The 25600-nt window shown below is 43.6% G+C and overlaps 1 protein-coding gene across 1 annotated transcript; it reads left to right on the top strand.

Moving 5' to 3' along the window:
- Window positions 1–202: 202 nt before the first annotated feature.
- Window positions 203–24944, top strand: ISY1 (ISY1 splicing factor homolog). The gene is made up of 11 exons (XM_015075254.3): window positions 203–441; window positions 2527–2549; window positions 3159–3210; window positions 4670–4735; window positions 5740–5782; window positions 10187–10299; window positions 15794–15911; window positions 19503–19625; window positions 20421–20542; window positions 23782–23868; window positions 24254–24944. Exons 1-11 carry the CDS (start codon window positions 439–441, stop codon window positions 24359–24361), a joined length of 858 nt encoding a protein of 285 aa, XP_014930740.1. The 5' UTR covers window positions 203–438; the 3' UTR covers window positions 24362–24944.
- Window positions 24945–25600: the final 656 nt, after the last annotated feature.

The following is a 25600-nucleotide window of genomic DNA, read 5'->3' on the forward strand; positions in this document are numbered from 1 at the left end:
CAAGCAGCTTACATTGAACCTCACCCGGTGTCCTCCGCTTCCGCAGTAGCAATAGTTAACGCAAGAAAATTTGCACTCGTTATCGCGAGAGCGAAACCAGCCGTCGGGAGCGGAGTCTAAGACACGTCAGTCTCACTACGCAGGCGCAATTTGCCAACGCCCCCAGTCTTCGTACGCGGGTGTCAGTGCGACGCCCGAACGCCTAGGGAAGGCAGTCCTACAAGAGCGCTTTTGCGTTTCCTCTTCCTCCTCTTGTCGAGTCCCATTTTCACTTCCGGCCCCCAACTTCCGGTCCATCCCGTTTGTCCTTCCGACAGAAAAATCCGTGGTGCGGTCAGCTAGAGTGTTTCAGTTCCCGCCGGGGTCGGCCTCGCCCGAGTCAGTGAAGCTCCCGGGGCTGGGGCCGCGTGGCCCGAGGGCGGCGCCCTCACTGCCACCATGGTGAGTTGGGTGGGTGCGTGGTGGAGGGGGCGAGCGGGCGCGCAGTGAGGTCTCCCAGCCCCATTCGGTCGCTCGTGGTGGAGGGGTGCAGCCGGGCATCACTGCAGGCTTCAGGCTCCTTGTCTACCTGTAACTTGGGTTCTCTTCCTCCTCTCTTCAGCTGTCAGAATTTGGGGTGGGAAATGGGAACCTCGGAGAGCGGAGTTACCGTCTCCAGCACTGTTGTAATCTCGATGAAGCGCCTTATCTTACCGCCCGGGAAAACTAAGAGAGGCGCAAGGACCGGCAGCGAGTCACGGTGCCTGGCGTGGGCCCACTTGTTTGTCCCCAGGTCCCATACGGGGGATGAACAGCGGGGGTGACAGTATGTTTCTGGGTTATTTGATTTATGTCTCTTCTCCATCTCCCCCGCAAGATGTAAACTTCACGGGGGTCGGTCTTTTCAACATTGCTTTCTTAGTGTCTAATAGTGGCTTTCTTAGGGGTGTGACACGTTGTAGGTGTTCAGTAACGATTGAATGGATGGCGTAGTGTTACTGCCTGAGGGTATGATCTCTGTGGTCTGGAGTGGTTTGTTGGCTTCTCCATTGGTTCAGGAAGCACTCCCGACATGTCAGTGTGAGAATGCACCTAGCGCTGGTACAAAGAAGATGCTCATACATGTTAGTTACCATAATATTTTCATTAAGCGAAGCCCGCATAAGAAGCACAAGACACAGTAATGAGGTTATAGAAGATGTATTGCATGCTCTTGTAGATTAATGAGCCCAAGATCCCAAGAAGGGAAGAAACCTTCTAGGGTTGGAATCAGACCTTTCTGTGGGAGACTATATCCCAAATTACTGCTTCATACTGCCCTGCTCAGCCTTGAGGCTCGTCATTTCTGAACTCTAACAAACATAGGGAATCCTTCTGCCTATTCCCTAGCAGGGGAGAAGAATCCCTGGGCCTGGATATTTTTGGGTACAGGAGTTGTTGGGTATTTTATATCCCTGTCACCATCGCACATTCATATATGAGTGGGCTTACGTTACCCTGGGTACGTGCCCGTATCACACTGATTCATTGTTTGGTGGGGAAGTTCCAAGGAGCACCTACCGCGGTGTTTTAAGCATGCAGTAAACATTGAGAAACACTAAACTAAATATCTAGAATCTCTAGGATTTAGTAAAATAGGTAGGACACTGCCTCAGCCTTCAAGATGATGGCTTCCCCTGGGAGAGCTGCTTTGTTTTATCCTTAGTTGGTAATGTGTTCACGTATCCGCCAAGCTTTTGCCAAGTTTGTTGCTGTGTCCATTGTAGCGGAAGGCCAGGAAGGAGACTTACGTTGAACTTAACTTTTGCTGAGGCTCTAGAAGCTGCATACCTGATGTTTTTATGTGTTTATCTCTTAAGTCTTCATGACATCTCTAGGAGATAAGAGGTATGATCCCTGTTGTAAAGATGGGGAACCTGAGAGACTACTTCTCCGGGATGGTGAGTGGAAGAGTTGAGAGTAAAGTTCAAGTCCCTGACTTAGCGAGTACTCTTTCTACTTAAACTACAACCCAGAAAACATGTTCTGTGCTTGACAGTGTTTCAGGGACAGTGGACTTGACACTTGTGTGACAGTAGTTACATAAAACTCCTTTTGGAAAAGCCAGTCTTTTCTTCCTCAAGTTCTGCTGGCTGGAAACAGACAGTTGGGATGCTGAGTGGAAAGGATCATGGTAGTTACAAACCCACACAAAAGGTAGCAGCCCAGTTGGGAAGAAGGGGCCACAGATGAACTTTCTGGGATGGCGATGACACAGGTGATACATTTTGAAGGATGGATAAGAGTTAGTCAGATCCAAAGGGTGGGGAGGGACAGTGGAGGAGTGAAGATTTTAGGTGGAGGGAGCAGCGTGGGTAAAGTCACAGGATTTGGATGTCTTTTGATTTTTTTTTTTTCTTTTGGTTTTCTTTTCTTTCTTTTTTTTCTTTTGGGATGCTAGTTCAAACATTATGCTTGTGACTGTCCTTTTGATACTTTTCTCTAAAAGTATGTGAAAAAAGGGTATTTTAAACATGGGCATTTTTCTCCCCTTCTGTCTCCTTTTAGGCCCGAAATGCAGAAAAGGCCATGTAAGTATCAATTCAGTTTTGTCTGTAAATTTTAAGGGACTTAATTATCACCATGGAGCTCTTTTTGTGTTTGGTTCTTTTCGTATTTTTCTTTCTCTACGTGTGTTAAAATAAATAGTATGCCCGTGTTCGATGTTTGTTTTCCCTACTAGTGTTTTCTGACAACTCCCCAGAACTTATACTGGATACACATTAGTTTAGTTGGGGATGGTAAAGGGGCCATGAGAGTGACAGCTAGGCACCCCATGATGCTAGTCTTTTAGCATCCAGATGTGTTGCTCACCAAGTGGTCTGATCAGGAGAGTTTCCCATGGTCTTTACACACAGTGTAAGTAAAATAGATATTTGGGTGTTCAGGAACACCCATGGCTTTTTAAGTTCCACGGTCGGGACACGGAAACCCATAACTTCTCTTTGGTGTCTTAATCTCTTGTGCATGCTCATGTATTCTCTCTTTTTATGAAGAATAATTATTATAATCTATTTATGAATAATATTCATGAATGGCTGATGTTAAATATGGTCATGAGCAGATCTATGTCATCTAGGAACTTGAGCGATAAGAAGTCTGTGAGCGGTATCTAATGGATTCTTCTCTCTTTCTGATAGGACGGCCTTAGCAAGATTTCGCCAAGCTCAACTGGAAGAGGGAAAAGTGAAGGTTGGTGTAAATCTTCATGAATTGTAAATCGTTAAGAATAAATGTGGTAAAACTCTCTCCTGAGCAGACGAGGCTTCCAATTTCTTGTCGATAGCCGCTGGCACTCTTAGGAGTCTATACATTTGAATTCTAGGTGTCTCTCTCTGTAGCTGGGGCAGTGTGATTGATGATCTAGCTGCTTCCATTTCCTCTGTATTATGATAATTGGCTTTCCATATTATCCCAGCTCTGTCTAATAGTGAATAATAGAAAACGGAATGTGCTATGGGGAGGAGCTCTAAGCTGATACCAGTAAATGATCTCAACTCATGGAGACTCAACCAGGTCAGGGATAATAGGCAGCATTCTTTCAATATTTTTGTTTTATTTTATAGAAATTAAACACACAGGGGCGCCTGGGTGGCTCAGTCGGTTAAGTGTCCGACTTTGGCTCAGGTCATGATCTCACAGTCTGTGAGTTTGAGCCCCGCGTCGGGCTCTGCGCTGACCGCTCGGAGCCTGGAGTCTGCTTCTGATTCTGTGTCTCCCTCTTTCTCTGCCCCTCCCCCGCTCATGCTCTGTCTCTCTCCCTCTCTCAAAAATGAATAAACGTTAAAAAAAATTAAAAAAGAAGAAATTAAACACACATGCTCACACACACATGCATGTGTACACATACACGTTTATGTATGTTCTGAATATTGTAGATATTTCTTTTTTTTTAATTTTCTTTATTTTGAGAGAGAGAGAGCAAGTAGGGGAGGGACAGAGAGAGAAGGAGAGAGAGAGAGAGGAGAGAGAGAGAGAGGGAGGGAGAGAGAGACTGAATCCCAAGCAGCCTCCACACCATTAGTGCAGAGCCTGATAGAGGGCTCGAAATCATGAACCATGAGATCATGACCTTAGCTTAACTGACTGAACCACCCAGGTGTCCGATAGACATTTCTTAAGATAATATGAATATTCCATGAAGTGAATATAACCTAGCTTACTTAGTCATCTCTCTATTATTGAACTTTTAAGTTGTTTCCAGTGGTTCACTGTACCAGATACAGTGCAATGTATGTATGTTTTTGCATGTATAGTTGTTTCCTTTTTTTAAAAAAAGTTATTTATTTATTTTGAGAGAGAGACAGTGCATGCGCAAGTGGGGCAGGGGGAGAGGGAGAATCCCAAGCAGGCTCCACCCTCTTAGCACAGGGCCCATTGCAGGGCTCCATCCCATGAACCGTGAGATCATGACCTGACCTGAAATCAAGAGTCAGATGCTCAATTGACTGAGCCACGCGGGCACCCCTCGTATAGTTGTTTCCAAGTGGAGACTGTAGTGTGAGATATAAGGCTTGGAGATCATTTGGAACTGAAACTTCAAATGTGTTTAGACCACTAGACATTTAGTCTTAAGGGCTGAATCAGTTGTGAATGCTGCACAGAACTTGTAACTAGTGCAGTGGCAACATGTGTATTTTCTTCTTCATAGGAAAGAAGACCCTTCCTTGCCTCAGAATGTACTGAGCTGCCCAAAGCTGAGAAGTGGAGAAGACAAGTATGTTCTGGGTGAATCTGGTCTTAGTAGAAGTAACAAGTCTCTGATTGTTTCTTTTTTTTATTGAAGTACAGTTGACACAGAATGTTACATTAGTTTCAGGTATACAACATGGTGATCCCACAAGTGTAGCTACTATCTGTTACCATAAATGCTATTATAATACCATTGACTATATTTCCTATGCTGAACTCCACTGCACGCCCCCCCCCCCCCCCCCCGCGACTTATCAATCCATAACTGGAAGCCTGTATCTCCCACTCCCCTTCACCCATTATTATGCCCATCCCCCACCTCCTTCCCCTTTGGCAGTCATCAGTTTGTTCTCTGTCTTTATGGGTCTGTTTCTGCTTTTTTGTTTGTTAATTGATTTGATTTGCTTTTTAGAGTCCACATGTAAGTGAAATCTGTCTGGCTCATTTCACTTAGCATAATACCCTCTAGGTCCATCCATGTTGTTGAAAATGGCAAGATCTCATTCTTTTTTATGGCTGAGTAGTGTTCCGTTGTATATGTATAACACATCTTTCTTATCCATTCAACTGTCCAAGGACACTTGGGTTGCTTACATATCTTGGGTATTGTAAATAATACTGCAGTTAACATGTATCTTTCAAATTAGTGTTTTCATTTTCTTTGGGTAAATACCCAGGAGTGGAATTATTGGATCATATAGCATTTCTATTTTTCATTTTTTTTGGAACCTCCATGTTTTCCATGGTGGCTGTACCAATTTACATTCCTACCTACAGTGCACGAGGGTTCTCTTTTTTCTACATTCTCACCAACACTTATTTCTTGTCTTTTTAATTTTAGCCATTCTGACAGGTGTAAGGTGATACCTCATTGTGGTTTTGATTTGTATTCTGATTGTTTCTTATTCTCTCAGTGATTCTTTACCAGAATTCTAAGTATTTTTAATTACTAATCTTGAATTATATGTTTTCTGTGCTTTCAGACATAATCAAAAGTCATGAGAATATTACCTTTTCTTTTTTTCACAGATCATTGGAGAGATCTCTAAAAAAGTGGCTCAAATTCAGAATGGTAAGCTAATTTGTCTTTTACAGTGGTTTTTTTTTTGTTTTTGTTTTTTTTTAAGTTTTACTTATTTTGAGAGAGAGTGCATGCATGCACGAGAGGGGTAGGGGCAGAGAGAGAGGGAGAGAGAGAATCCCAAGCAGGCTCCATGCTGACAGCATGGAGCTTGACCCCACAGAACCATGAGATCATGACCTGGGCCAAAGCCAAGAGTTGGACACTCAACCACTTGAGCCACCCAGGTACCCCTGCAGTGTTGATTCTCAAATCCACCATTAGACTTGGGGATTTCAACACTTCTCTTTCAATAATCAGTAGAACAAGTAGATAGAAGATCATTAAGGACATAGAAGAACTGAATAATAGTATGAGTCAATTTGACACTTCTAGAACATTCCACCTAACAAAAAAAACATTTTTTAAAAGTTTTATTATTTTTTATTTTATTTTATTTTTTTGAGAGAGAGAGAGAGAGCCAGATGGGAGGAGCCGAGAGAGAGGGAGAGAGAATCCCAAGCAGGCTCCGCACTATCAGTCTGGAGACCAAAGTGGGGCTCAAACTTACCAACGGTGAGATCGTGGCCTGAGCCGAAATCAAGAGTCGGACGCTTAACCGACTAAGCCACCCAGGCATCCCAGAATGCTTTCTTTTTTTAAGAGCATCTAGAATATTCACGAAAATAGAACATATTCTGGGTTATAAAACAAATGTTAGCAAATTTAAAATAATTGAAATTTTACAAAGTATGTTCTCTCATTATAACAGAATTAATGTAGAAATCCGTAACAGAAAGATACCTAGAAAATTCCTAAATATTTGGAAATTAAGCAGCATGTATCTAAGCAACCCATGTGTCTAAGAGCAAACTGCAAGGATATTCGAAAATATTTTGAAGTAAATGAAAATGAAAACATAATGTCAGAATTTAAGGGACAAAAACAATTTTTGGGGGATGTTCTTTTTTTGTATTAAAATAATAGAAAATAAGAAAGGTCTGAAATCAATGATTTAAACTTCTACGCTAAGAAAGTAGAAAAGAAGAGTAAACCAAACCCTAAGTAAGCAGAAGGAAGAAAATAATAAAGGTAAGTGCAGATATCGATGAAACTGAAAATCGAAGATGAAGAGAGAAAAGAAGTCAAAAGCTGGTTCTTTTTTTTTTTTTTAAGCCTCACCAAGGCTTTACTCTTTTATTTTTTATTAAAAACATTTTTTTAATGTTTATTTATTCTTAAGAGAGAGAGAGCACGTGAGCAGAGGAGGTACAAAGAGAGAGGGAGACACAGAATCCGAAGCAGGCTCCAGGCTCTGAGCTGTTAGCACAGAGCCAGTGTGGGGCTCGAACTCACTAACTGTGAGATCATGACCTGAGCCAGAGTCGTTAAACCCAACGCCCCTAAAACCTGGTTCTTTAAAAATATCAGTAAGTGATGCCTGGGTGACTCAGTCGGTTAAGTGTCTGATTCTTGGTTTTGGCTCAGGTCATGAGGTCACAGTTCATGAATTTGAGCCCCACATTGAACTATCAGTGCAGCAGAGCCTGCTTGGGACTCTCTGTCTCTGTCTCTGTCTCTGTCTCTCTCTCTCTCTCTGTCCCACCCCTCCCCTGCTCACTCTTTCTGTCTCTCAAAATAAATAAACTTAAAAAAAAAAAAGAAAAATAAATAAAAAGGTCAATAAAATTAATAGACTTCTAGTCAGACTGACCAAGAAAAAAAGAAGATACAAATTAGGAACATCTAGGGGTGTCTGGTTTGCTCAGTCAGTAGAGCCCCTGACTCTTGAGCTCAGGGTCATGAGTTCGAGCCCCATGTTGGGTATAGAGATTACGTAAATAAACAAGCCAACAAACAAGCAAACTTAAAAAAATTACAAGCACGAGGAATGACACTGGGAATATTACTACAGACTCTCCAGACATTAGAAGGTTAATAAGGGAATGTTACAGACAATGTTATGCCTGTAATTCATCAACTCAGATGAAACCGACCAGTCCTTGAAAGACAGAAACTTAAAGAGAATTAGTTCTTACCCAGGGACAGTTTTGCCCCGCCAGGGGACATTTGTCAGTATCTGGAGAAACTTTGATTTTTATAACTTGGGGTGCTACTGGCATCTAGTGGTTAAAGCCAGGGAAGCCACTAAGCATCTTACAGTATATCCTACAAAGAATTATTTGACTCAAAATGTCAGTAGTGCCACTGTTTAGAAACATTGTTCAAGATGAAATTGAAACCTGAGCATTCCTATGTCTATTAAAGAAATCAAGAATTTTTTTTTTTTTAAGTAAACTCCATGCCCAGCATGGGGCTCAAACCCATGACCCCAAGATCAAGAGTTGCATGCTCTACTGACCGAGGCAGTCAGATGCCCCTGTATCTGTTAAAGAAATTGAATTCATAGTTTAAGCCTTCCAGCAAAGAAAACTCCAGACCCAGATGGCTTCACAGGTAAGTTCTACCTAACATTTAAGGAAGAAAAAATACCAATTCAACACAGTTTCTTCCAGAAAATTGAAGGGGAAGGAACACTTACTCCTTCATTTTAGAAGTTTGACTATGAGCATTACCATGATACTATAATCGGAAAAAGACATTACATGAATAGAAAAAAATTTCCAACGAATATTCCTCATGAGTGTAGAAATCTTCAATAGAATATTAGCAAACCAAATCCAGTAATTTATAAAAAGGATAACACATCACAACCAAGTGGGATTTATCCTTGGTGTACATGTCTGATTCAGTATTCAGAAATGAATATAATTCACTGTATCATCGTTCTAAAGTAGAGAAGCCTCTCTAGATGATCTTTAGTAGAGATCATCTCAGTAGATAACGGAAAAAATTTTTGGCAAAATTTAACATCCACTCATGGTAAAAACTCTTTGCTAACTGGGAATAAGAGGGAATTTTTTTCACCCAGATAAAACACTTCTCCCAAAAAACCTATAGCCAGCATCGTACTTAATGGCAAAAGGTTGAATGCTTTCCTCCTAAGAGCAAGGACGAGGCAGAAATTCTTACCGCTTGTATTCAAGGTCATACTGGAATTCCTAGTCTGTGCAGTAAAGCAAGGAAAGGAAATAAAAGGCACACAGATTGGAAAGGAAGAAATACAATTCTCTTCTCAAACTATGTCATTTTCCGTGTAGAAGATCCCAAGAAATCTTATGGGAAGCTTTCTAAAGTGAATAAGTGAGGTTAGCAAAGTTACAGAGTAGAAAGAAGGACAATACACAAAAATCAATTCTATTGTTATAAACCAGCACTGAAAAATTGGTAATAGAACATTTGCAAAAAGGGCCATTTACAAAAGCACCAAAACAGAAGAGATACTTAGGCATACATCTAACAAAATGTATGTGTGGTCTGTTTGCTTAAAACTAAAACATTGATGAAGGAAATCAGAGAAGACCCAAGTAAGTGGAGAGGTACACGGCATTCGTGGATGGCAAGACCCAAACCTAGTAATGATGTCAGTTCTTGGTCTTTTCAAATACTACCACAATCAAAATCCCAATGGGATTTTTTTTTTTAAATAAGTTGCCAGATTTTTTCTACATTTTAAATGGAAAGTCAAAGGAACTAGGATAGCCAAAATAATTTTGAAAAAGAACAAGATTGTAGCATTCATACCACCTAACTTTAAGATTTTATATAAAGCTACTGTATTCCAGATAATGGGGTGGGTAGTGGTGAAAGATAGACCAATGGAAGAGAGTAAGAAATAGAGCCACACATGTGGTCACTTGACTTTTGACAGTGGTACAAAAACCATTCAGTGGAGAAGGGGGAGGGAGGTTACTCCCTTGCAACAGCCACGTGATACTTTGTTTCAACATATCAAGGTTCATTAGCCATTTCCCTTCCTTTGTGGTGGGATGCCCCAGCTGCTCTTGGCCTGGGAGACAACACCTCTGCAAACTCTCTTGTGCATATTCCTTTAAATGAGTCCCTTAGGGTTCATTCTCAGAGTATAGTCTTTGCCAAAAGATGTTCCCATATAACAAAACATTGCTTTCCTGAAAGGGTGAAACCAACACAGAATTCTCCCAGTCCCGGTGCTTATGTCAGCCTCGCTGCATATTTGCTGGCGTTGGATGCCAGGTGCCCCCACCACCAAAGTATTTTAATAGTTGTATAAATGGAACAGTAGGATTGCTTCAGTTCATATTTCTTCAGTTGCTAATGATGATGAAGGTTTTCCTCAAGAATTTTTTTCCCCTGTGCTGGTGGGGACTCGGTTCATAATCCTTGCCATTTCCTTTATTTGGGTGTGATGGTTTTTCTTATAAATTTAAATGAGTGTTTTTGTCCCGCATACCTTCCTAGGTATTGACATTTATTTTTAGGGTATAACATTGAGTGCTATTTTGAAGAAACAATGTTAATGTTTTTGTTTTCCAGCTGGTTTAGGTGAGTTCCGAATTCGGGACCTGAATGATGAAATTAACAAACTGCTAAGAGAGAAAGGACACTGGGAAGTCCGGATAAAGGAGCTGGGTGGTCCTGATTATGGAGTAAGTAAGCCACTGTGCCAGTGGATCTTGGGGGTAAGCGTTTTGGCAGGCTGGGTAACTTTGCATCCGCTGCAGCTCCCAGCCCATGCTGGCCACCGAGTAGGTACTTGAGGAATGAAAGAAGCTTTGAAGAATGCCTGTTAAATGTGGACAGGAAACATGGGAAAGGTAGGGAGAATAATTTTTTTTTTTTACCTTTTTAATGTTTATTATTTTTTAATTTTTTTATTTTTATTAAAAAAAATTTTTTTTTACTGTTTATTTTTGAGACAGAGAGAGACACAGCATGAACAGGGAAGGGGCAGAGAGAGAGGGAGACACAGAATGTGAAGCAGGCTCCAGGCTCTGAGCTGTCAGCACAGAGTCCGACGCGGGGCTCAAACTCACGAACTGTGAGATCATGACCTGAGCCGAAGTCGGATGCTTAACCGACTGAGCCACCCAGGTGCCCCTTAATGTTTATTTTTGAGAGAGAGAGAGAGAGCGAGCAGGGGAGGGCAGAGAGAGAGGGAGACACAGAATCTGAAGCAGGCTCCAGGCTCCACACAGCCAGCACAGAGCCTGACGTGGGGCTTGAATTCACAAACTGTGAGATCATGACCTGGACCGAAGTCGGACGCTTAACCGACTGAGCCACCCAGGCGCCCCATGGTAGGATAATTCTTAAACACCCCATAGCACAGCGATCAGAGCAGATAGGGCCCCTCAGTTTACTGTCCAGATGTTCTTGAGTAAGCCACTTAATCTCTCTGGGCCTCTTGTTTGTTCGTTTATTTATTTTTAAATGTTTATTAATTTTTGAGAGAGAGTGTGAGTAGGGGAGGGGCAGAGAGAAAGGGAGACAGAGTTTCGGAAGCAGGCTCTGCTCTGACAGCAGAGAGCACAATGTGGGGCTCAAACTCACAAACCGTGAGATTGTGACCTGAGCCAAAGTCTTAGGCTCAACCAATGGAGCCAGCCAGGCGCCCCTGGCCTCTTGTTTAAAATGGCCATGGTCCTGGAGCACCTGGCTGGCTCAGTCAGAGGAACACGCCGCTCTTGATCTTGGGGTTGTGAGTTTGAGCCCCACGTTGGGTGTGGAGATTATTTAAAAGAATAAAAATATTTTAAAAATGTGTATTATTTATTTTGAGAGAGAGAGAGTCGGGGAGGGGCAGAGAGAGAAGGATGGAGAGAATCCTAAGCAGGCTCTGTGCTGTCAGTGCAAAGCCTGACATGGGGCTTGATCTCACATACTGTGAGATCATGAACTGAGCCAAAATCAAGAGTCAGATGATTAACCAACTGAGCCACCCACGTTCCCCAATCTCACTCTTTTTATGGCTGAGTGTCCATTATACACACACACACACACACACACACCCATATCTTTTTTTTTTTTTTTTAATTTTTCTTACTAACATTATTTTTTGAGAGTCAGAGAGAGACAGGGCACAAGCAGGGGAGGTGCAGAGAGAGGGAGACACAGAATCTGAAGCAGGCTCCAGGCACTGAGCTGTCAGCACAGAGCCCGACATGGGGCTCAAACCCACGAACTGTGAGATCATGACCCGAGCTGAGGTTGGTCGCTTAACCGACTGAGCCACCCAGGCGCCCCACACACCACATCTTCTTTATCCATTCATCAATCCATGAACAGTTGAGTTGCTTCCATATCTTGGTTATTGTGAATAATGCTACAGTATTAGGAGTGCATTTTATCTTTTAGAATCAGTGTTTTTCATTTTTCTTTAGGCAAATACCAGTAGTGGAATTATTGGATCATGTGGTAATTCTGTTTTTAATTTTGAGGAACCTCCATACTGTTTTCCACAGTGGCTGTACCAGTTTGCATTCCCACCAACAGTGCGTGAGGTTCCTTTTATTCCACATCCTTGCCATGCCAACACTTGTTGTTTCTTGTGTTTTTGATACTAAGCCATTCTGACAGGATATCTCGTAGTTTTGATTTGCATTTTCCTAATGATGAGTGATGTAGAGCATCTTTTCAATGTGTCTGTTGGCCATCTTTGCCTTTGGAAAAATGTTCATGTCATCTGCCCATTTTTTAATTGGATTATTTCTTGGTATTGAGTTGTAGAAGTTCTTTTATATTTTGGATATTAATCTCTTATTGGATATATCCTTTGTAAATATATTCTCCTAATTAATAGGTTGCCTTTTTGTTTTATTGATTATTTCCTTTGTTCTGTAGAAGCTATTTATTTTGATGTAGTCACAATAGTTTATTTTTGCTTTTGTTTCCCTTGCCTTAGGAGACATATCTAGAAAAGTGTTGGTATGGCCGATGTCAGAGAATTTAGTGCCTGTGCTCTCTTCTAGTATATTTATGGTTTCAAGTGTCACGTTTAGGTCTTTAATCCATTTGGAGTTTCTTTTTGGGTATGGTTTTTAGAAAGTAGTCCAGTTTCATTCTTCTGCATGTAGCTCTCCAGTTTTCCCAGCACTGTTTTTGAGGAGACTGTCTTCCCATTGCATATTCTTGCTTCCTTTGTTGTGCATTAATTGGCCATATAATCCTAGGTTTATTTCTGGGCTCTGTGTTGTGTTCCGTTGACCTGTGTGTCTGTGTTTGTGTCACTGCCATACTATTTGGAGTATTACAGTTTTGTAGTATATCTTGAAATCTGGAATTCAGCTTTGTTTTTCTTTCTCAAGATTGCTTTGGCTGTTTGGTGTCTTCGTTGTTCTATACAAGTTTTAGCATTATGTGTTCTAGTTTTTTGGAAAGTGCTGCTGGTATTTTGATAGGGATTGCATTAAATCTGCAGATTGCATTAGGTAATATGGACATCTTAACAATATTAAGTCTCCCAGTACATGAGCATGGAAGAGCTTTCCATTTCATTTGTCATCTTCGATTTTTTTCATCAGTGTTTTACAGTTTTCAGAGTACAGGTCTTTCACCTTCTTGGTCAAGTTTATTTTATAAATTTTTGGTGCAATTCACATTAATCTTTCAATATTTTTCTTTCTTGAATTTTTTTTTAATGCTTAACAGTTTTATTTCCATTTTCTATGTGTAAAAGTAATACATTTAAAATTTTAGTTTCACAAGATGAGACGAGTTCTGCAGATTAATGGTGGTGAGGGTTATAGAATATTATGAATGTATTTAGTATCACTGAACTGTCCACCAAAAATGGTTAAGATGGGTGGTGCCTGGGTGGCTCAGTTGGTTGAGTACCTGACTCTGGATTTTGGCTCGGGTCATGATCTCATGGTTTGTGGGTTCGAGCCCTGTGTCGGGCTCTTCGCTGGTACTGCAGAACTGCTTGGAATTCTGTCTCCCTCTCTCTGCTCCTCCCCCACTTGTGCACGCACGCTGCACACTCTCTCTCTCCCTCCCTCTCTCAAAATAAGCAAATAAACTTTTAAAAAAAGGTTAAGATGCTGGGGCGCCTGGGTGGCTCAGTCAGTTAAGCATCCGACTTAGGCTCAGATCATGATCTCGCAGTTTGTGAGTTCAAGCCCTGTGTCGGGCTCTGTGCTGAGAGCTCAGAGCCTGGAGCCTGCTTTAGATTCTGTGTCTCCCTCTGTCTCTGCCCCACCCCCACTCATGCTGTCTGTCTGTCTCTCTCTCTCTGTCTCATAAATAAATAAACTTAAAAAAAAAAGGTTAAGATGGTAAATTTTGTTATGTGTATTTTGCCACATTAAAAAAGAAAAGTAGTACATTTATCAAGTTCAGAAAAGTATAAGGAAGCAGGATAGCATTCAGTCAGGATGGCATTACCTGGATGAAACTACTTGAATAGTTCCTTCTGTTGTTTTTCTGTGAGTGCCATGATTGAGATCACACTTACTGTATATACAACTTTGGTTGTAGGATTTGTTTCTTTCCAAAATAGTAACATTGTCTGTGTAGATACTACAGAGTTTTATGCAAAAAAAAAAAAGAAAAAAAAAAGGAAGAAAATATAAAATAAAAAATCATAAAAATTGTAAAATATTAAAAAATTTGTTATATTCTATGAATGATACAGAATGTTATATAGTTTTTTACTACACAGAAATAACTACTACTGACATTTTCTATTTAAACTTTCTAGCATTTTTTTCTATGTATATATATGTTTATTTTTACGGAAATTGTTTCTTATTGTAACTATATGCTTTGTTCACTTAACAGTGTTTCAGGAGCATACTTTCATTTCAATAGTCATTTATATCATCATTTTATTTTTATTTCTTTATTTTTAAGTAGGCTCTATGCCCAATGTGGAGTTTGAACTCATGACCCTGAGATGAAGAGCCACATGCTCTGTTGACTGAACCAGCCAGATGCCCCTCATCATTTTAAAAAGCATTTTTGAGGGGTGCCTGGGTGGCTCATTCGGTTTAGTGTCCAACTCCTGTACTTGGCTCAGGTCATGATCTCGCGATTTGTTTCAAGCCCCGCGTTGGGATTCTCTGTCTTACCTTCTCTGCCCCTTTCCCACTCGCTCTCTCTCTCTCTCTCTCTCTCTCTCAAAAACAAATAAACATTAAAAAAAAAAAAGCAAATTTTTGAGAAAGTTGCAAAATTAGTACAGAGAATTCTTATATACCCTTCATACACATTTACCAGATTTTGGCTTTTTTCCTGTGTTTACTTTGTCATTTTCTGTCTGTACCTTAACACATTATGCTTCTTTTTCCCTTAATACTTAGTATCTCTTGTGTATATTTTCTCTCTTTCTTATTTTTGTTATTTTCTTATTAGAGAGAGAGAATGCGAACAGGGGAGAGGGGCAGAGGGTGAGAGAGAGAGAGAGAGAGAGAGAGAGAGAGAGAGAGAGAGAGAGAATCTCAAGCAGGATCCATGCTCCATGAAGAGCCCATCATGGGGCTTTATCCCATGACCCTGCAATCATGACTTGAGCTGAAATCAAGAGTTGAGCGCTCAACTGACTGAGCCACCGAGGCGCCCCTGTGTGTATTTTCCAAGAGGAAGAATGTTCTCTTACGTAACCGTGGTAGAATTATCAAGTGTAAGACACTTTGGTACAGTCATTTTATGCAAAGTACTTGACTGTTTCCTAGATTTTCTCAACAATATCCTTTTATAGTCCTATAGACCTGGCTCAGGGTCACCATACTACATGTAGTTGTTGACATCATCATTTTTAATGGGTAGCATTCCGTCTTCAGCATGTATTTCATTTGTCTTCTACTGCTCGTCATTTAGGTTGTTTGCAATTGTGTTTTGAGCTTTTGTCACTTACCTCATGTTATAAGTGTTTTCCCAAGGCGGTATAGGAGTTTCATAAGAGTCATTATCTTTAAGTTATAGAGTATATTCCATCCATGACAATGCTATAATTTACATAAATCATCCTCTTACTGTTAGGTATTTAGGTTGATTTTAATTTACAAAAAAAGTGCCCAAATGTTTTTCCGTGTACATCAGTATTTTCCCACAATTATTGTTATTATCTTAAAATATATTTGCAAACATGGAAATAGTGGGTTAAAGGATCAGATTCATTTTCTCTTTTTCCTTCCCAATAAGAAAGTTGGACCTAAAATGCTGGATCATGAAGGGAAAGAAGTCCCCGGAAATCGAGGTTACAAGTACTTTGGAGCAGCCAAAGATTTGCCTGGTGTTAGAGAGCTATTTGAAAAAGAACGTAAGTGACTGCTAATGTTTGTGAAGGTCTTAGCCTCTAATTTTTGGTAGTCATCCTAACAGATCTGTATGCTAGGTGCTCCTCCTGTATTGTTTCAGGAGTCAGTAATTCAGTGTCAGAATTACTGTTCCCCCATTTTAAATGAGAAACTTTAAATACCAGGAGTTGAAGTCACAGGCCCAAGGCACGCAGTCGGGGTTGGGAGGCGAATCCAGAATTGACTGGCGCCAAATTCTCACATGCCAGTCTCTCAGTCTGAATGACATGTTTCCGGTTTGAAGTTTCCTCGAACTATCAGGGCAGGCTCTGATGTTCATTGAAATGGGCTCATGTTTCAGTTACTTGTTAGCTGAAAAAACCCTAGCCGAAGAACAAGTAAAAGCTTGGACCGAACCCCAGTAGGTATAAACGGAGTAATAGGGAACTGCTCTGTGCAAATTCAGGGCTGGTCCCCTCACCTGTCCTGCCTTTTCCCTCCGTGGCCGTGGGGAGCTTCAGCCAAACCTTGGCCTTCCAAAATGCAATTGGAAACCACTAGCCTGGAGTGTTTGTGGATTTTAATTTTGCCTTTTAAGAAAGTAGTCTAAATATTATAGAAAAAAATGTGAATAGCAGAGAAGAATGACAGCAATATTCTCACCACTGTTGGTGTTCTTCTCTATTTCCTTCCAGTCAGTTTTTCTTTTAAAAATATAATTCTAGGGGCGCCTGGTGGCCCAGTCGGTTTGAACGTCCCACTTCGGCTCAGGTCATGATCTCACAGTTGGTGGGTTAGAGCCCTGTGTCAGGCTCTGTGCTGACAGCCTAGAACCAGCCTCAGATTCTGTGTCTCCCTCTTGCTCTGCTCCTCCCCCAACTCATGCTCTGTTTCTCTCTGTCTCAAAAATAAATAAACATAAAAAAAAGATTTAGAAAAAAAAAAATATAACTCTAGGGGCGCCTGGGTGGCTCAGTCGGTTAAGCATCCGACTTCTGCTCAGGTCATGATCTCATGGTTTGTGAGTTCGAGCCCCACGTTGGGCTCTATGCTGACAGCTCAGAGCCTGGAGCCTGCTTCAGATTCTGTGTCTCCCTAATCTCTCTGCCCCTCCCCCACTTGTGCTCTGTCTCTTTCTCTCAAAAATAAGTAAATGTTAAAAATATATTTATAATTCTATCTGTATTCAGCCCTGCTTTTTTTTTTTTTTTTTTAAGTTTGTTTATTTTGAGAGACAGAGAACCAGCAGGGCAAGGGCAGAGAGAGGAGGGTGCAGAGGTTCCAAAGCAGGCTCTGCGCTAACAGTAGAGAGCCCAATGCGGGGCTCGAACTCACAGACCGTGAGATTATGACTTGAGCCGAAATCAGACACTTAACCGACTGAGCCACCCAAGTGCCCCAAGCCCTGCTTAATTTTAAATTAATTATGCCCAAACTGGTTTTGTGTGCGTTATTAACACCACTTAAAATTAATTCAAGGGGTACCTGGCTGGCTCAGTTGGTGGAATATGTAACTCTTGATCTTGAGGTTGTAAGTTCGAACTCCATGTTGGGTGTAGAGATTACTTAAATATAAAATTGTAAAAAAAAAAAAAAAAATCTTAAAAAAATTTTAAAAAATAATTCAAAGTGTAAGTATCATGCTGTTCATTGTGAAAATAATATAGTTTTATTACAGAGAAGTGGTAAAATACAGAAAATCAGAAAAACAACTGCCCATATTTTCCCATCTGTAGATGACAATTGTTGACCTATTGGGACATAGTTCCATCTAGTTTTTAAAGGGAAATGACAACCCAACAGATTGGTCAAAGAATCAAAGCTGATAATTTAAGAAGAAAAAATTCATATGTTGGGGGAGGCACCTATATCGAGGTCAATATTTTTAGAAAAATAATTTTTCTAAATTTATTATTTATTCCAGTTGTAGATTTTTTTTTTTTAATGAGAAGGTATATAAGTCAGTCTTCATGAGTATATTCAAAAGCACTCTCCCCTGGGTACCCCCCCCTTCCCCATGCCCCTGGATAACTGGTAATCATTATTATCTGTTTGTTACGTTCCCTTCCAGGCCTTTTTTAATGCACTTACGTGCTTATTTCATAAGCTCAATTTCATCAGTGTGAGTGACACCTGGCTTAACCCCAATTCAGTTTAGGCAGGAGAGTGAATTTATTGGCTCGCATAACTGAGAAGCCCACAGTGGTTTGCTTTCAGGAATGGCTGATTCTAGGCCACATTTCCTCCATGTTGCAGTTTTGACTTCCACTGCGTGAACTTTTTCTCTGTTTAGTTCTCTGCTTGTGGCAGCAAGTGGTTTATCACCAACTTACATTTTGTCCTCTTCAGCAAGAGATTTTTTTTTCTCCCAAGCAGTTTAAGCAAAACCCCCAGAATTGAATCTGGTTGGCTTTGACCAGACCATAGTTCTACCCTTAAACCACTCCCTTTGACTGGGAGGAACACAGCGTTCTGAGCCCGAGGGCTTTTAGCCCTGAACCCTGTCCTGGGTGCAGCCAGCATGGTCACGGGTCAGGGACCAAGAGTAGTGGAGCAGTGAATAGTGAGATCGTGACCTGAGCCAAAATCAGAGGTCAGGACTGAACCACCCAGGCATCATGCTAAATGAAATTTTTATACATGTGAGCTTTTTCTGCTGAAATGATCAGCTTTTACTCTTTCACCTATCTGTTGGGTTGCCATTTCCCTTTTGATTTTTTTTTAAAGATTTTTTATTTTTAAGTAATCTCTACACCTAGTATGGGGTTCAAACTCACGACCCTGAGATCAAGAGTTGCATACTCTACTGACTGAGCCAGCCAGATGCCCTCCTTTTGATTTTTAAGAATTACTTAGGTATCCTGAATAGTAAACCTTAGTCTGAAAAAAAATTTTTTTTTAAATTTTTTAATGTTTGTTTATTTCTGAGACAGAGCAAGACAGAGCATGAACAGGGGAGGGGCAGAGAGAGGGAGACACGGAATCCGAAACAGGCTCCAGGCACTGAGCTGTCAGCACAGAGCCTGACGCAGGGCTCGAACTCACAGACCATGAGATCATGACCTGAGCTGAAGTCGGTCGCTCAACCAACTGAGCCACCCAGTGCCCCTGAAAATATTTTCTTTAGGACTTTCTCATTTATCTTTTTTGTTTTTTTATAGTTTCTTTTGTCTTATCTATATACTTACATTTTCCTATCTTGTTTTTTTCATTTAACATGACATTTCCTATATTATCAAAGCATCTTGTGCAAGAGCAGTACAGGGGCCATCAGATACCCCATTTTACACACATCCTACAGCTTACATAGAGCCTTAGGTTATTCCAGGCTTTCACGACCCTGTGAATAATGTATATCTCTGTCCATTTGGCTTTGCCAGCTTTTGTTTTTGTGTTTTTAATTAGTATAAATTTTTTCTAAATAGACTAATTGGGTTAAAGTTTTAAAAAGGGTTGTACCACTTAATGTAAATCTCTGGCTAGTACAGAGAGGTGCCTACATCATGGTATTTTCTTGAGCACGCACACTCCATGGCCACATAACATTGTCCAGGATGAAGGCTTGGGTGTGACTGTGGTGGGTTATTTAGCTGAGCTGGTGCTGTTTCTTTCAGCTCTTCCCCCTCCAAGAAAGACACGCGCTGAGCTCATGAAAGCAATCGATTTTGAATACTACGGTTACCTTGATGAAGATGATGGTGTCATCGTGCCTTTGGAACAGGAATATGAAAAGAAATGTAGGTCTCTGAGCATTTCGTTTCGTTATAGATGGCATCTGGTTTCTGTTCTGTCCTTTGAAAATGTCCTTTACACCAGAAGTGGGTTGGTTTCATTGCTGATGGTCTTCTGAGGGAATGGTCTTCTCGGTATCTATGATGCAGTCAGGGCTGTGTTGGGCCACAAGCAGCAGGTTGGGGAAGCCCAAGAGTGACATCTGACCTGCCCCCTATCCACCCAGAATGCATTGTCTGGATTCCTTCCCACATTGGTTTTCTTGAAATCGGGAAGTGGTGCCCATTTAAGTAGCTTTCAGATATGCTTTAAGCACAGCTAATAGGTTATCAGTATAGAGCAAGGTGGGTGTCTCTTTCTGAGTGCTTCTTCCATGCCAAGCCTTGTGCTAAGCATTTTATGGACATTGTCCTGAAGCCTCATGACAGCCCTATGAGGAAGAAGTTAGTGCTGAGACCCCTGGTGTGTCAGCTAAGGCTTTGGGTACAGGTGGTCAGGAGTCTGAGCCCTTTTCCGGCATGCTGTACCACTGTGTCTCCTCTTTCATGTAGGCATGTCAGGAAGTCACTTAGGTCGTTGAACTGGGGATGATCTGGGGTTGTCCCCTGCCAGGCTGCCTTGTTGTGACTGGGAGCTAGAGCTGTGGTGTGACCAGACTACCTCTCACACTCCACTCCTGCCTGCCAGGGCAGAATGGAGGGTTCCCCTCTTCCGAGGGGACATGTGGGCCTCACCCTGCATTGCACATAAAGCTGATTTCGAGGCCTGACTAAGCAGCACCTGCTCTCCTGTTTCTCCAGTCAGGGCCGGATTGGTGGAAAAGTGGAAAGCTGAGAGAGAGGCCCGGCTGGCAAGAGGAGAAAAGGAGGAGGAGGAGGAAGAGGAGGAAGAGATCAACATCTATGCTGTCACCGAGGAAGAGGTACTGTGGGCAGTGGGGGGCCCGGTGCTCACTGCCTCTGCTCTGAGCCACAAAGGCTGGGCCTTGGGAGAATGGGTGGGATGGTAGGAAGCCTCGGCCCATTGGCGAGGGTTCGGGACCAAAGCCCAGCCCTGATAATTCAGTTTCCTCAGCTGGAAGATGGATGTGAGGATCACCACTCAGCATCGCAGGGAGGGTTCTAGAAGGGAATGGCTGTTAGAGCACTTGGTAAACTGTACTTTATACCCAGCATTACTTACCTGCTTTGTAGAGATAGGCCCTTCTGAATACACTGCTGTCGGACTTATAAACACATTTGATGCCATGAGTTCTAGCCCGTGTCCCCATCGTTTCTTTTTATTTATTTATTCACTTCTTTATTATTACCATGTTTTCAGGTTTAATTATGTATCTATTGTATTAGTTGCTTATACATTACAAGGTACCACAGATTGGGCGGCTTAAACACCAGAAATGGATGTTTCTAGCCTCAGAGTTCTAGAGGCTAGAAGTCTAATATCAAGGTGTCAGCAGGGTAGGCCTCATCATTTATTTTTATTTTTTTATGTTTTTATTAAAAGTTTTTTTTGAAATGTTTGTTTGTTTTTGAGAGAGAGCACGTGGGCCGGGGAGGGGCAGAGAGAGAGAGGGACAAAGGATCTGAAGCAGGCTCTTTGCTGACAGCAGAGAACCCGATGCAGGGTCGAACTCATGAACCATGAAATCACGACCTGAGCTGAAGTTGGACATTGACTGAGCCACCCAGGGGCCCCTCATCATTTCCTTTTAAGTGGCAGTGCCAAAAGGTCTTGTTTAGTCTTAACAACCCCATTTTAGAGATAGAAACCAGCCCAGAGCAGAGAGGGCCTTATTCAGAGAGTGGTGGTTGAGGGTGGAGCTATGATCCTGCCTCTCAGGCAGAGCCTGCTAGCTCTGGACTCTTCTGAAGAGCCTGCCATGCAGCCCTTGCTCCCTGGACACATCGAGAAGGGATGAAATGGATTTGCTGGTCTGAGAAGGGGAGGGGAATTACCCGTGTGTGGGCGATAGGTCAGGTCCTGGGTGAGGAACTTGCCGCGACATCGGTGGCAAGGAAGCAGGCTCGGAGAAGTTTAGTGACTTGGTCATTATCACACAGGGTACGGTGGACCTGAGGTTAGGTTCATATGCAGGTCTGGCTGCTCAGCAGTGGGGACAGTGAAACATTTGAAGCCCTAGGAAGGTCTTCTTCAGCTGCAAATAATTCATGTGCTCTTTCAGCGGGTGTTTGTTTAATTAGTGGCTACTGTGAACCAGGCCTGTGCCAGGGGCACAGCAGGAGACAAGCTCTGCTTGTAGCTTAGAGTCAGTGGGGAGACAGTCCGGTGAGTAGAGACAGTGGGAACCAGTGGCTGTGACAGCGGTCTGCGATAGTGATGTGGTGCGGGGAGAGCCCATGAAGGCTCTTCCTGGGAGCTGACCCTTCAGCCGAGGTCTGGAAGATCAGGACAAGTTAATAACCAAGGGAGAGGCAGTGAGGGAAGAGTGTTCCAGCAGCAGGGGAAACACATGTACTGAAAGACACCATGGGAGTGTGAGGGACAGAGGACGGGCCGGTGTGGCTGGAGCACAGTAAGGGGCTGCTGGGGTGGCGGCAAGGCAGAACAGGCCGGCGCCCCTGCTCCACGGTGAGGAGGGTTTGCCTTCATCCGAAGAGCAATGGAGAGCCACCAAAGGTGGGTTTTTTTCCTTGTAGTTTTGAAATAATTTACAGGAAGTTGTAAAGGTGGTACAGAAGGTCCTGCGTATCCTTCACCCAGTTTGCCCCAACGGTTACATCTTCCAGAGTTACAGGACGGTGTCAACGCTAGGAAACAGAGATGGCGTAATGAATGTATAGCGTTGTGTGTCTTTTATCACACGTGTGGATTTGTACAACCACCATTTCGGTCAAGATACAGAGCCGTTCCTTCGCGTGTTGCACCCTGACAGTCAGGCCTCCTTCCTTCCCCCATCCCGTGGCCAACTCCAGTCGGTTCCCTGTCTCTATAATTCTGTCCTCTTGAGGATGTTTCACAAGTGGAATCGTACCGTATGCCACCTTTGAGGATGGTCTTTATACTCAACACAGTGCCCTTGAGCTCCATCCGAGGTGTTGAATCCAAGAGTTCATTCCTCTGTATTGCTAGGTAGTAGTCAGCGGGTGTGGGCAGAGGCTGGTGCAGGGCGTCTGGCACCGACACTGGCAAACAGCGGACCCCACCACCTCACAGGAGCCCTCTCTCCTCAGATTTCCAAGGCCACATTATTTCCTGAAGTTATTGGCAATCTCTTTTGACTCGTGGGCAGACCCTGAATTGATCTTTTTTCTATATTTGGTACATTTCCCATATTGGGTACATTTGGTAATTAAATTTTTTAAATTTTAATTAAAGAAATAGATAACATTCACAAGGTTCAAAAACCAAAGAATGTGTAAAGACCAACAAAGATTCCCTAGTTCTCTGGGTGCAGAGATGCACCCGGTTCTCACGGCTGTCACTAGATTCTCTTCTAATTCTCTTTCCTCGTTCAAAAGGTAGCATCATTTGCACAGTGTTTTGTGGCTTTTTTAAATAGTTAGTGGGTGTCTCCGTGTCTTTCTGTGTGAGCACTGAACTTCCCCATTCCTTTTGTTTTTTTCCTTTTATTTTTTTATTTTTATTTGTTTATTTTAATGTTTTATGTATTTTTGAGACAGAGAGAGACAGAGCATGAGCAGGGGAGGGGCAGAGAGAGAGCGAGACACAGACTCCGAAGCAGGCTCCAGGCTCTGAGCTGTCAGCACAGAGCCAGACACGGGGCTCAAACTCACAAGCTGAGATCATGACCTGAGCCCAGGTCGGACGCTCCACCAACAGAGCCACCCAGGCACACCTGGCATTTATTTTTTAAGTTTATTTTGTGAGTGAGATTTTATTTATTTAGTTAGTTAGTTACTTATTTATTATCTCGCATACACAAGAGAGACCAGGGGAGGAGCAGAGAGAGAGAATCCCAAGCAGGTTCCATTGCTGTCAGCAAGGAGCTCGAGTGAGGCTGGATGCTACAAACAGATCATTACCTGAGCCAAAATCAGGTTGGATGCTTAACTGACCAAGCCACCCAGGCACCCTATTTTTTCCTCTTAAATTGCTGCCGAATTGTGTGTTTTGTAGCAGTTCCAACATGTGTCTAACGGGCTCTGGCTCACTGCCTTTTGGTTGTTCTCTGTTTTGTAGTCTGACGAGGAAGGCAGCCAGGAGAAAGGAGGTGAAGACGGGCAGCAGAAGTTCATCGCCCATGTCCCAGTGCCATCACAGCAAGAGGTAGGACAGAGGCTGAGAGCTGCTCCCCTTGCAGGTGGGGCTTCCCCAGTGCCAGAGGACTCGGGGAAAAGGAGCCTGCACAGAGTGTGTTCGTGGGTTTTCTTCGCCCTTCCTATCCGTTAGGGCAGCTCTGACTCCAACCACTTGGCACTGGTCGCTATGCTTCCGGTAGGTAAGGTGCAGCATGCAGCGGGGGGCTGGGTCCCGTCCGCTTTAGGGGATCCTGACAAACAGGTTGTTCCTCCGCTTCCAGTGGGAGCTGGCTCTGGGGTTTGGCTCCTCGATGGCCTCTGTCTGGGGATCTCCCTCCTGGCTGAGCTCCAGCAGGGCACGGAGGGCCTTGTGGAGGAGTCCAGCATGAGCCCTTCACTCTCACTGTCCACAGATCGAGGAGGCCCTTGTGCGAAGGAAGAAGATGGAACTCCTCCAGAAGTACGCCAGTGAGACCCTGCAGGCCCAGAGTGAAGAGGCCAAAAGACTTCTGGGGTATTAGGTCTGAGCCGGGACCTGTGCAGGGTCTGGAAATCTGTCAGGGGACCATCATCCCCCGCTGGCCCTTGCCACAGGGCTCTGCTGTCCTGGGACTGCACACGGGCAGGCTGGCGCTGTGAGTCCTGGGGCTCCTTCTCCCACCTTCTCTTACCCCGGCCCCTGGCCCTCCCTGGCAGGCTGTGGGCTTCAGCTGTCACTTTTGTACACATGTCTTGCTATTGTAGGAACCCACTTATTTTTATCTTGAGTGTGTAAAACAGGCTGCTAGCTGGGTGCTTGCGTTTTATTTAGCTTTCTCCTGTCACTCGCGGTGGGGAGGTCAATTTATGACTACCGTTAAAAAGATATACTGCTACCTCCTCTTGAAAAATGAGACTGTGTCAACTCGGCCCACAGTCCCATGTGTCAGCCACCAGCTAGAGCTGTTCCTTTTGGGTCGGCTACTGCTCGCGGTTCTCTGTGGCCTGTCCAGCCTGCCTCATTCCCTCCTGCCCAGGTGGCAGGACTTTCAGTTTGGTACTTCCGTTTTATGACAGGTTCTGAAGAGAGCTATTTTTATTAAAGATTTTTATATGGAAGGGCAACCCCCACGTCTGCAGCTGGCTCCCTGGGAACCGTACTGAGGTGATGGCTGCAGCAGGACGCGAGGCTCAGAATCGCTGCAGGGGACAGAGTCCTGAAGCACACAGCCCACGTGGGGGAGGGCTGGGACGGTCCGGGCTCCGTCCAGGGCCGAGGTGGGCAGGCAGAGCCATTCTCGCCACACCCCTGGCCTGGCCCGAGTCAAGGCACACCACGGATGTCCAGGAGGCGCCAGTGGGAGCCCAGCCTGCCATCCGGGCTGGATCTTTTCTTTCCGGGGCGGGGAACCGACGGCAGCAACGGGGCACAGCCGTCTCTGAGACTGTGTGTGTGGGAGGGGGTTCCCCACGCTCCGGAGGGCTCCTAGGAGTAGCTGGGAGTGAGTGTCAGGACCAAGCAAGGGGGAGACCCGGTCGGTCAGTGCGTGGCCTGCTTTAGGAAGGTGTGTGGAGCTGGGTGTGGAGACGGGAGGCAGGAGCCAGGCCAGGCAGAGGCTGGGCAGAGACTGGCTGGGGTGGGGAGTGGCCGTGTGGTGAAAGGGACAGAGGTCGAGGAGAGGGGATGTGACTCGGGTGAGGGCACCCTGCGTCCTGGCTTCCCCAAAGGAAAGGTGCCGCGTTCCCTCCTCAGCTGAGCCCCTGGCTGAATGTGTGGTCGG

This window comes from Acinonyx jubatus, chromosome A2 (genome assembly GCF_027475565.1).
Source record: "Acinonyx jubatus isolate Ajub_Pintada_27869175 chromosome A2, VMU_Ajub_asm_v1.0, whole genome shotgun sequence".
Classification (NCBI taxonomy): Eukaryota; Metazoa; Chordata; class Mammalia; order Carnivora; family Felidae; genus Acinonyx; species Acinonyx jubatus.